Genomic DNA, 12,745 nt, shown 5'->3' with positions numbered 1-12,745 from the left:
CTACTTTTACCTCTCAGTTCTCATGTTTTTATGCAAATATGCAGCACTTCCAGCAAATTCCATTTCTCCCATAAAAATTTTTTTAAGAATATATATTTTTCTTAATCAAAGGAAAGTTGAATAAGTTTTTTGGGAAAAAATTCAGGCTGGGAAAAATTTGTTGAATACCAGCTTCAGGAAAGTGGTAATCCATTTTACTGGGTGTTGAGACTGATTCAGTCAATGAACACCTCTGCTTTGGAAAGGATTTGTCTCCTGAAGGTCTGTTTGAATTCCCAGTGGGCCTGTAACCTTGGGGTGTGTCCACAGACCATGTGTCCATCAGTCAGCCTATGGTATGGAAAGCCCCCTTCTATTCAAACTTGATTTGGCCACTTCTTGCCTAATTTCTTGGCATTCTGAGTACTGAGGATTAGGGTAGGGCAGTGGTCGGCAAACTCATTAGTCAACAGAACCAAATATCAACAGTACAATGATTGAAATTTCTTTTGAGAGTCAAATTCTTTAAACTTAAACTATATAGGTAGGTACATTGTTACTAACTTAATTAGGGTACGTGGTATTTTTTGGAAGAGCCACACTCAACGGGCCAAAGAGCCGCATGTGGCTCAAGAGCCATGGTTTGCCGACCACTGGGTAGGGCAACAGTAGGTCAACAGTTTTCAGAAAAGGGGCTCCTGGACCTGAAGAGTGAGATCTGTTGGGTAGACTAAGCTCTGGAGGAGAATGGCCTTGATTTCTAGGGCATTTCTCAACCTTTAGGGCCATCTGACTAATTAGATGGCCCTGCTACTGTGATGAGGAGGAACCCCCTCCCTCTGCCCCTCACCAGTCCAAGGTTTATACCACCAAATACAACTTGGTGATGATAATGCCTCGATGAACAAGCAGAGAATTTTTAAAAGTTCCAGGAAAACCTAAACTTGGTTTTATCTCTTCTGTCTCATGTCTTGGCTTGCACAGTTTTTGCTTTTCCTTTCTCTTGAACTCATTTTTGGGGCTGTACTGCTCGGTGGTAGTACCTCTTTGTATTGATACCGGAAGGAAGGAAGGAAGGAAGGAAGGAAAGAAGGAAGGAAGGAAGGAAGGAAGGAAGGAAGGGAGGGAGGGAGGGAGGGAGGGAGGAAGGAAATGGTTAGATCAGACCATTCATTTCTTTATTTAATCATAGCTTCCACACAAAAGATGAAAAAGCTGAGGGTCAAACTTCAATAACTCACCTACTCTCAGAGGTTGATATCAGTTGAAATCTGAAAGATTGTTTTTGACTACACCACACTGCCCCTCAGCATCTTTCCCCACCACCAGTCACCATTTGCCTGTCTATGCACCCGAATGAAAAATTATATAAAATGAAAAATTGAATGCTGCTTCTTCCTGTCCAACAATGTAGTAAACCGTGAAAAGGATATAGTACCGAATAAAATAAAGATGTACACTGACCATTGCCTTCCTGGATGCATATCTTGTTTGGTAGACATCTTTTGTAGGATTAGACAACTCAATGTAAGCCTGCAATTGTGCTCTATACTTAGATGAACATGTTGATGGTGCTATATCCTAGTATGTGATAGGGGCATTAACCTAGATAGAGAGGTCAGGGAGGCTTTTTTGAGGAATTGATACTTAGGGGAGACCTGAGGATTCAGAGTTAATTGGGCCAAAGGGATTCCAGGTGAAATTCACAGCTTGTGCTGGGGAGAAAGTGTGGCAAGTTGGATGCTCTGGACATAAGTCAGTGAGGTTGGGATGCTGTGATCTAGAGGAGAGGCATCAGACAAGGCTGGAGAGGCAAACTGGGGCTAGATTATAAAGGTTCTAAGAGTCATGTTAAGGATTTGGGTTATCCTCCCGAGAGTGAGGTTCTACAGAGAGATTTTAAACAGGGAAGTGCCATGGTCTGATTTTGTCAAGATCCCGGGTGCTACAATGTGGAGGACAGAGTGGAGGAAGCCAGTCAGAAGGTTATTGAAGCTGTCCTGGTAACAGATACTGGAAGCCAGGACCAGAGTGGTGGTGGTGAAGATGGAAAGAACTAGACAAAATTGAGAGACATTCAGATAAAATTGAGGGTCTTGGTAGTTATTGAATATGAGGGGTAACAAAGATGGTGGTGCTAAGGGTTATGCTCATGGTTTTACTGTAGTTCTCTCCCTCTACTGTCACCTACATGCCTCTTTTTTTTAAATCCTCACCTGAGGACATTTCCCCCCCCATTGATTTCTAGAGAGAATGGAAGAGAGGGAAGAGAGAGAGATGTGATGGGGGGGTGGGGGGAAGAGAGAGAAATATCAGTGTGAGAGAGACATATTGATTGGTTGCCTCCTGGGCACCTAGGAGGCGCTGGGGATGGAACCTGCCACCCAGGTACATGCCTTTAACTGGGAATCGAACCTGAGACACTCTGATGCTCAGGGCAATGCTCTAACCACTAAGAACACTAGCCAGGGCCACACCTCGTTTTTTTTTTTTTTTTTTTTTTTTTTTTTTTTAAAGGTATAAAGAGCCAGGGAAAGTGTCTCAAATGATGTACAATGAGGTACTAGAAGCTGCAGAACATGGTGGTGGTTATGCTAAAAGCCATGTCTGTCTACCTGGCCCACCAGCCTCCTTCCTTTAGACAAGGAAATAACTTGAGTTTTTGTAAACAGCAAAATAGTCAATTTCTGGATCTAACCTGCCTCTCTAATCTCAGAGTTCTTATCCTAGACACGATAGCATAAACCCCAGCAGTCTGCCCGGCACCCTCCTCCCGCTTGTGTTCTAAGATTCTCCTGTTGACTGAGGGTCAGCCCACCTCCCCAGGGTTCTCATTTCTCCGTAGAACTTTGGAAAATAGGTTTGTGTGACCTGTGCCCTTTCCTTTCTTTAAAAGGAGACAAAGAAGCGAGGCTTCAAAAGTTGAAATGAAAGTTAAGAGGATGACACGCTTCTAACTTGGCAGGTCAATCTGGGTATTTGGTGCAAGCTCTCTGAATAGTCATTATATGGCAACTGTTTGGGCTGCCCTGTGTGTAACCCTAGGCAGAGCTGACCTGAGGCTGAGGAAAGTAGATAAGCTTTGGCCTGCAAGACAGTGAATGTCTGGCGGGCATAGGAGTCACAGTTCCTGCAACAACTCATCGCAAGTCAAATTAAGGGAATAATGCAAGCCTAGTATATATTTAATGAGAGATTATTTCTAGAGATTATAAAGATACAGAAATTGCAAATAAATCCCTGACCTTTCCTGAGCCTTGGCTCAGTGAAAGAGCTGAATCACCTGCTTGAGGGGATTAAGAAGAACCGCTTCCATCTGTCGGGCCGCTCAGACTTTTTCTGACATTAGCAACTGTTCGGCGGTGATCCTGTCCTAAACCTTTTAGTGGGAACTCGATTTTCAGAGTTAGGAGGTCTCAATTAACTTAGATTAGGAACCTGCTAGGCAGAGATCAGGACAAATGATTGGCTAATGTATGCACGGTAGTCCCTATCATATTAGTGGTACTCAGGACACATTAAATAAAGCAGTTTTTAATCATTTGTAACCTAATCATGACATAAGCAGGAAACTCAGGTTGATGAGAGTAGAAGTCAAACCTGTGAGAGAGTAATAGGCACAGATGGAGAGACAGAGCTGCAGGGAAGTGTGGGGCCGCAGGTAGCGATGTACCTTATAGCTGTTTCAGTTTAGAGAGCTACAGCAACGGTGACACAATTGTACTTCATGAGTTTCTTGTTGGACACAGTGGTCTGACATGCATCTCATTTCTTAACACAGTTTTATCTGTTTATAACTGCAATAATTATCATCATTATGTAACATAACAGGCCAGCAGTTACCTAGAGCTCTTAATATTTGACTTTGCAATATGTAAGCAACATATACATTTGAACTAATACATACTAATGAGTACTACCTTACCTGCGTTATGAGTAAGGTCTTTATGTGTAATATCTGTGTAAGATTTATTTAAAGAAGGTGTTTGCTGGCTTAGGACAAATTGGAGAACTTCTGATGCTGGGAAAATCAAAGGATGAGCATTTACTCAGATTTCAGTGGGAGCCGGGGGGGGGGGGGGGCGGGGGGCGGGAGGGGGGGGTTGTGCTTTGCTGATTTCCAAAAGTAGTAATTTAGTTAATGTAGGTTAGTGGAATTTAATTTTTTGGCAATGTACTTAGAAGGTTCTGCTGTATTCTTTTCTATTACCTGTTTCTTACTGAGGACAGGATCTTGCTTCCCACAGTTCCACATGAAAAGACTGAGTTCCCTCTCTAAGACTGTCTGGCTCTGTCATTTCTTTAGCTACTTGTGCTAATGGATTTTTGAGTATGTATCTTCCTGCGACTGGGCGCATCACTGTCAGCTGCCAGGCTATTTCTAATTTTCAAAACTTTAGTCAGTGTTCACAGGGTAAGGAAGCAAAATAGTAATTTTTTTGAGCAGAAGTTCATTGATGCTGTGTTCACAAACCTACTCTTAAAACATCCAAGTTTGGAATCAGCCCTGGCTGCTCACAGAACACTATACAAAATGACAGTTCTCTCTTAGACATCTATGACTCTCATCCCTATGCAAGGATCCTCTTAAGAACCTCTCAAAGGAAGAACTAAAAGGCTTCCACTGACTGTTGAGTCAGTTATGAACATTTTGGAAACCTTAAGTATAAAAAGTAATTTCCCCTCTGACAAATACATTCTAGTAGGCTCTATATAAACTGTGAAAAAGGAAGAAAACCCTCCTCTGTGCCCGAAAAGATACCCAAGATCCTTAGTCATCAGGGAAATGAAGTCAGAGCCACAATGAGATACCACTTCACACCCACTAGAATGGCTATAATAAAAAAGACAATAACAAATGTTGGCAAGGATATGGAGAAATTAGAACCCTCATTCATTGCCGGTGGGATTGTAAAATGGTGCAGTGCTTTAGAAAGCAGTTTGGCAGTTTCTCAAAAAAGTTAAGCATAGAGTCGCCATGTAACCCAGCAATTTTATTCCTAGGCATATATTGAAGAGAAATGAAAGTATGCCCACACAGAGACTTGTACACAGATGTTCTTAGCAGCATTTATTCATAATAGCCCAAAGGAGGAAGCAGCAGCTGATGAGTAGATTCAGGAAATGTGGGCTATCTAGAAAATAGAATGGTATCTATAATAATAAAAGTGTAATATGCTAATTAGACCAGATATCCTTATGGACACCCTTCCTTCAGGACAAAGCTGCAGTGGGGGAGGGGTTGGCAGAGGTGCCAGAGGCTTCTGGCCAAGGGGGCAGTGAGCAGGGGCCAGGGCTGAGGCAGAGGTGGCAGAGGGCCCTGGCTGCGGTGGTGGTGGTGGCGGCAGCAGGAGCAGTGGTAGCAGGGGCCGAGGCCAAGGCCCTTGCACGAATTTTGTGCATTGAGCTTCTAGTTTCATCATAAAAGAATGATGTATTGATGTTAACAGCAGAGAAGAATCTTGAAAATATTATGCTAAATGAAAGAAGCTAGACACAGAAGACCACATGTCGTATGATTCCAGTTACATGAAATGTTCAGAATAGGAAAATCTACAGAGGCAGAAAATATATTAGTGGTTTCTAGAGGCAGGAATAAGGGGGAAATAGAGTGACTGCTAATGTGTATGAGTTTTTTGAAGGGGGAAATGAAAATGCTATAGAATTTGATAGTGGTAATTAATTGATAACTTTGTTAATATGCTAGAAATTAATGAATTGTGGGTGAACTCTGTGATATGTGAATTATATTTCAATGAAGCTATTTTAAAAAATCTTTTCCTCGTTTCCAATAGTTATTTGGCCTGTGTATTATAATTTGTTATTAAGTTTAGGAGATATCTATGGCATGAGTTAATTGAGTTTCACTTGGAAAAATAATTTTGATTTGGCTTCAGCTTCCAGTCAGAAAGCCCAATATAACACAATTTGCAAAGTAAATACTTGGTTCATACTAGAAAAAGCAAGGGATTGATTTATTAGGCTTTTTACAGCTATAAGGGAATATAAGAGCAATGTTTTGTATAGCAGTTGGTTTCCAGGTAGAAAAGCACTCTTTTCCTCCTTTTCTAGTACTTTACTTATTATCCTAGAGACCAAGTGGTTTATAATAAGTACCACTAAGAACTAAGCTTGCATGCAAGAACAAGAGTTATTTCCCTTTGGGAAGAGAAGTTTTGGGAAATTAGCATTCCTTTCTAGTTTGATTTGGATAATTGTCAGTGATTTTTTAAAAAGGGTTTTTATCTTCACTGGATCTAAGTTTACTCATAGACATTAAGAATTGGAGAAAGATTCCATTTGGATTAGATCCAAGAGGAGTTCCAGTTCTGCTCAGTGCTCAGAGTGTGCAAGTTTATTTCTTGCCCTGGGATGATGACAAATCACTTATAATACTCATCTTCCTACCTTTTGCCATTTCCCTCTCTACTCTGAACATTCATTTGTAGAATGTTTTTTCCTGATATCCCAAGGAGGTCAAAGATGAACCCATTCTTAAAGATGACCACACAGATCTTACTACTGGCTAACAGAGTGTGGGGATGAATTTTGGAGGGTTTCCAGCTTCGTTGTCAGGGTGGGAATTAGTTCTGCGCTGTGGAAAATGCTACTACTGTTGATCTTCTGTTTTCTGAGTGACATTAGTGGGTTTGGGAGCTGATGGAAAATATGGTCACCACCTGCTGAGTTACCACAGAGAGCACACAGAGGCTGACTCTACTTCCTGCCTTAGTTCCTCTGCCTCAGGTAGCTTCTCTGTTTAATTTTCTTCTGGGTCTTTTCTTCTTCTTCTTCTTCTTCTTCTTCTTCTTCTTCTTCTTCTTCTTCCTTCTTCCTTCTTCCTTCTTCCTTCTCCCTTCTCCCTTCTCCCTTCTCCCTTCTCCCTTCTCCCTTCTCCCTTCTCCCTTCTCCCTTCTCCCTTCTCCCTTCTCCCTTCTCCCTTCTCCCTTCTCCCTTCTCCCTTCTCCCTTCTCCCTTCTCCCTTCTCCCTTCTTCCTTCTTCTTCCTTTCTTCTTTTCTTCTTCCCTGAGCAGGAGTTTATTTCTCTCTTTAATCCAGAGTCACATTTAAGGCAGTTGGTTAAACGGGTTCTGGGGTGAGTCTCCCATATATTAGACCTGCAACTTTGGTCAAGATACCTAGCTTTGCCAAATCTCAGTTTCCTCATCTTTAATATGAAGCCAATGATAGGATCAGCCTAGAGGACTTGTTTAGGAAAAAATGAAATAATCTATGTCAATAACTTCTCCAACATTTATACTTTTTGAAGGCGACCAACAAACAGTTAGTCTTCCAGCTTCTGATATTAACCAAACAATTTAAAGGATGCCTAGTTATTCTTTTGGTATGGTGCTCATCACTGTATGCTACAGTTTCTTTAACTATACATTGATGATAAGCTTGCAGAGTTACTGTGAAAATTAAATGAGATAATATACACAAAACACTTATAACTGTACCCAGCATGTGGTAAGCTCTTAGTGAATAATAGCTAAAAAATTATTCCCATGCCCTTTTTGGGAAAAATTAAAAGGATATGTGGCTACACCATAGGACTGAGTCATCTTGGGTTGGTCATGCCTTGTCCCAAGGTTGGTTTGTGCTGCCAGAAACTTGAACTCTATACTCTCCCTCTTTCAGCTGCACAGTTGGACAGCATTGGCTTCAGCATAATCAAGAAATGCATCCACGCTGTGGAAACCAGAGGTACGTAGTTCAACAGATGACATTGTTCTCAGCAAAGGCCACACATTTGGACAGGTGTCAGACCTGAGACCTGCTACCTGCTGATTTCCGATTTTAAGTGACTCATGAACCCCCAAGTCCCATGGCCAGTGTGTTTCTATGAGTTGTGTTGCAGAGGCTCTCAACCAATTTGGTGTCATTGACCGCTTTGATCTGAAGAAAGCCTTAAATGCATACATATCAAATACTTGGGATTAAAAGGAAACCAATTACTAAAGTTCAGTTATTAAAGTACTAATAATATATGTTGTGATGCAGTAATATGTGTTTCTTTGTTAACACTTTAAATAAGTGGTGGTTGATAAGTTGCTCCATTCAGAAATATTTCAAGGTGTCTGTAACAGTTGTAATATGTTATGAAAACACCCGTGACTTCTGACCAAGTTGCAGGCACTGCTGAATCTACTGTGATTTGTTGCTTATATTGTAATGGAAGGGAAATGCTTAATTTTCATTTAGAAGTTAGTGAAAATAAAGCTGTAATTGTGTTCCTCAGTTCATAGACACCCTGAATTCTGTAGTGGACCTCTTAATGACCATGGACCCTAGGTGAAGAACCTGCTCTGGGAGCTTGTTGCTTGGGACCATCCAGGCAGAAAGAAATGTCCAGGCCCCTAGTTTCCTGCAGTGACCCTGTGGTCAGCCCTGTCTGTCACACATTGACCTTTCCTGGGTCCAGAGGAGCAGGGCTTTGATATCAGGGAAGTTGTTTCATCCCAATGGTCTCCATCCCCTCTTCTGAGGCGACCACAAAGGCGATTCTTCGGTTCTAATAGTTTGGAGCTTTGAGTGAATTGGTCTGTTGAGTCCCTTACAAAAGCTGGTAACTGTCTTCCACTAGGCTTGATATGAATCATTGTCAAAGTTGTGCATCTTACTTTTTCTACCACCTCTCAACCCACCAGCCCTTTTTATTTGTTTGGAAGAAGTTCTACCACTTAAAGGAGAATCCATAACTCTTGCCAGTTGAGAAATATAGGCATCTTTATAAAGGCTATAAAGCATTGAGGAGAGGGAGAGGAAAAAAAAAGTTAATCTTAAAAGCCTGTACTTTTATGTATCCAGTCAAAAATCTTTTATCCAACTTAGTTATTTTAATATGTACTAACATTTTAAAATGTTTGCTTATGTCTCATAAACCATTTTTCAATAAAGAGTTAAGGCAGTTTGCAAAGATAATGCAAAATGTAACCAGAGACTATAAAGTGACATTTCTGGGAGTGGATCTTTGAGGAAATAAGGACATGGGCCAGGTTGAGTTATAAGGATGATTACATAAAGGTGTTATTAAGGTTAAAAATCAGAAACTAGCCAAATGTCTCAAATTTTGGTTAAATCAACAGTGCTACATTCATGCAGTAAAAAAACAACAACTCTGAATCACTAAAAATGCAGTGGAAATATACTTATTGACACCCAAGATTTTGATTATATATAGTAAGTGAAAAGTGCAAGTTCTAAAACAGCCTGCCAAGCATGAAACCATTCTGGGGTAGAGGGGAGGCAGGGAGATTCATGCCTGCACAGCTATCTTAGTGTTGTCAGGGGGGTCTCTGCTGTTTTTACCTTCTTCCTTTGATTTATCTGTTTTCCATAACTGCAGTTCCTAAGTTTTTAGAAGTAGGTATAACTAAGATAATTTTTCAACAGGCATTTTGAAATCTTTTTATTTAACCCGTTAATTGCCACAATATTTTGAATTTAATTAAAAAAGGTCTGCCGCTTATGTCTATAAACACCTATGGCATACAAATGGTTAAAAATAAAAGAATCAGATAGAAGAGCTCCAGGGTTAACAAAAGTAGAGGCATAAATGTAGAGCCAAAAGTGAGTTCAAAACAGAACCCCCCTCCTCTCTGCTCCCCAGGCACCTTCATATACTTGCCTGAGGTGGGCCACCTGTCTGCCGCTCAGTTTTCAGGAGCCAAAACAAAGAGAGAAACCTAATCATTTAAAACCCTTCACAGAGAGTGTGATAAATGCATGCCCATAGCTCAGGAGGACGACTCTTTCTGATATGAAGCCAGAAAATATACAGAATAAGTGATGAGGAAGAGGAGGGTCACCAACTGGATTGGTCTCTTAGCTTCTGCTTCCAAAAATGACGTTTTAACTTCTGAGAAAGTTTTCATTTAGACAGTGAGTTAAAAAACATTTTTACATAAAGGCATGAAGGAAGTGGCTATTTCCCTACTACAGTGCATGTATGTACATACATATTTGTGGTGACCAGAAATGACCAGACCTCCCATGCTCTCTGGGGCTCATTAATCATTGCCCAAAAGCCGGGATTGTGTCCCAATTCCAGGAAAGCTCAAGGACAGAAGAAAGAAATTGACACTTCAGAAAGGAAAAGCCCTTCAAGCCACCTCATCACTGAATAATGGTTCTGCTACTGAGTAACTTGGGGCCCGTTCCTTAGTTTTTGACTGGGGTCTCCTAGCCATGAACCATGCGGAATCATGCCATGCTTTTATAGATCTGTTTTAGCTGTGGAAGCCCCTCATTCCAAACCACTTGCTTTTATTCATGAGTACCATTTCTAGATAGGTGGTGTAGAATCATCCTTTTCCCACATTTCTTCCAGGAAATTTTGTTTTGACCCCGAAGTAGTGGCTCTGATGGAGTATAACTCACTGTATTATTCACTCTATTCTATCACATATCATATACTAATCTGGATGCTGGGGATACAATGGTGAGGAAGACAGAATCACTGTATTATGAGTTTACATTGTAGCTAAGGGGAGAAAGATAGACAAGAAACCCAATAAAGATAATTTTAGATATTAATTGCTATAAAGAAATGAAAACAGGGCTAGGTACTGGCCAATAGTGTTGGCCATGGGATGCATTAAAGAGGTTGTATTTAAGCTGAGACCTGAATGATGGAAAGATCTAAGAAAGGAGGGTTTCAGGTGGAGGAAAGGCTGTGATTGGGGACCTGAGCTTGATTTGCTGGAGTAACAGGAAGGCCAGTGTGTCTGGAGTGGAGTGGAATAGTTGATGCTAGGGTCAGGGGTAGGCCTGAGCTCAATCATGTAGGATCTTTTAGGCACAGTGAGGTTTGATTGTGATATAAGTACAATGGAAAGCTACTGGAAGGTTTTTAAGAAAAGAGGTTGTTTGAACTGATTTATGTTTTGAGAACTTCTCTTTGACTAGTGTTTGTAAAATGGACCTCGGGATAAAAAAGGAAGTGGGAGAAAGGTATTAGATATGATTGGCCTAGGACTAACAAAAGAAAAGTCATTTTACATCACTTCATCTGTATCGTCCCTTTTGGTAAATGACACAGTGGTCATCTCATCTTTGTATTTACATGAACAAAGTGCTGAGGTGGGTTAGTTTGGGTTGTCAGTTTGGGTGTTTGAAGGTAAACCCCCTCTAGTTCAGTTGCACTTTCCTTGGGTTGAATGAAGGTGGTCCTTTTTTTAAAAATTATATAATGAATATTTATATTACAAATGAATGGGTTTTCTAATTTCTCAGTCTTGGCAAACATTCTCCAAAATTAAAAATGTCTTTGCCTTACAGTTCAATATTTTTATTCTCTCTGTGAAAATTGTGAAGTATGAATTTTTGTCATGTCATTTTTGGCTTTCTAAATTAAAAAACTGGTTAACTATGATCTATTAAAAGTATATATTTTACATCTTTCAAAACTCTTCAGAATCTGCTTTTGGCAACAGAAGTAAAAGGTTCCTTTCTTCTCTGATGACTGAACTAACATGAGGGCTGAAGTGTGCAGCACACCCGTGAAATCCTAGACAGCTGTACCAATCTCACTCCTTTGCGAAGAGCAGAGCTGAGTGACAGGCGACTTTAATTAGAGTGGCTTTTAGAAGGAATGAGAAAATGAAAACTGCCTTTGGCTGGGGTTGGCTTGACTTGTGTTTTGATGTACCTTTAATTAAATCATCACTATTTCTCTTCTCAGGTATTAATGAGCAAGGGCTGTACCGAATCGTGGGGGTCAATTCCAGAGTGCAGAAGTTGCTGAGTGTCCTGATGGGTGAGTGCAGCTCTGGCTCTGCCAGACAGGCCCCTGAGAAGTCACCAGGTTCCTAAATATGTTCAGCACATAGGGAAGGAATCAGGTTGTTCTAAGAGGTAACTCCCAGGAATAAGCTGCCTCACTCACCATTGCCATGACTGCTGGGATCATTGGAAGAGGTACTGAGTAGGACTAGATGAAAAAAAAAAATGGCAGGTCCAACACACCACACCCTCTCTGCTTGTAGACTTGGCCCTGCCAGTCCCAATGATGCTAGGTGGTTCATGTGACCACCACACCCTACTCTGTCTTTAATAGCTCATGACTCCCTTGGTCCTGTTTGGAGACAGGCATTTAGTGGGGCACACCCAGGGCCTGAGAAAGATTTCTTTCTACCCTACAGAGGACCTCTGGTCTCATGTTCCCTGTGAAAGAGAAGGGGTCATGTGATGCCCAGATAAAATGTATATAAGCAGATAGTTCTTCTGATTCTCTTTGCTTGTAGATTTCAGCCTAGTCTCTCATTTGAGCAGCAGAACCTCTTTTGCAGCTGGCCCATCTTATATAATAAAGATGTAATACGCAAATGGTCATTATGCCGTGAAGCATAACGACCAACCCGGTAGCGACCAGATCACGGGTCAGCAGAAGGGTGGGGCAACAAGCTATAAGTGGGCAGTGAAGAGCTACAGGAGGGGGCAGGGCAGCAAGCTATGATGGGGGGCAAGAGGGAGCTACAGGATGGTGGGGCAGCAGGCGGGGAGCTATTGGAGGGTTGCGGCAAGCTACTGGCGCTCAGTTTCATGCGCAGGGCTACTAGTATAAATATAAAACCATCTCCAAATGTACAGTGTTCGAATCAAAAACCCATGAGCCAATGAGCCAAATTTGCCTAGGCTGCAGATTTCCTGTATTTTTAGATATGAATGCACCAGCCTCAGTGAGTCATGGATCTAAATGGCAAACAGATCAGATTGCACCCATCAGTGGCTCTTTTTCATCCCATGGAGACCCAGCCATGCA

General features: G+C 41.3%; 1 protein-coding gene across 5 annotated transcripts in view; it reads left to right on the top strand.

Moving 5' to 3' along the window:
* The window catches only part of ARHGAP26 (Rho GTPase activating protein 26), a 407,506-nt gene that overhangs the window by 220,057 nt on the left and 174,704 nt on the right, over positions 1-12,745 (top strand). For all 5 annotated transcript variants that reach the window (XM_084884972.1, XM_084884975.1, XM_084884973.1 and 2 more), the window contains exons 13-14: positions 7,621-7,686; positions 11,666-11,740. In XM_084884972.1, coding sequence (XP_084741098.1) covers positions 7,621-7,686; positions 11,666-11,740 — 141 coding nt within the window. The remainder of the gene's footprint in view (positions 1-7,620; positions 7,687-11,665; positions 11,741-12,745) is intronic.

The sequence above is a fragment of the Pipistrellus hanaki genome, assembly GCF_964339955.1.
Source record: "Pipistrellus hanaki genome assembly, chromosome: 5".
Classification (NCBI taxonomy): Eukaryota; Metazoa; Chordata; class Mammalia; order Chiroptera; family Vespertilionidae; genus Pipistrellus; species Pipistrellus hanaki.
This window is presented reverse-complemented; position numbering and strand designations above follow the sequence as displayed.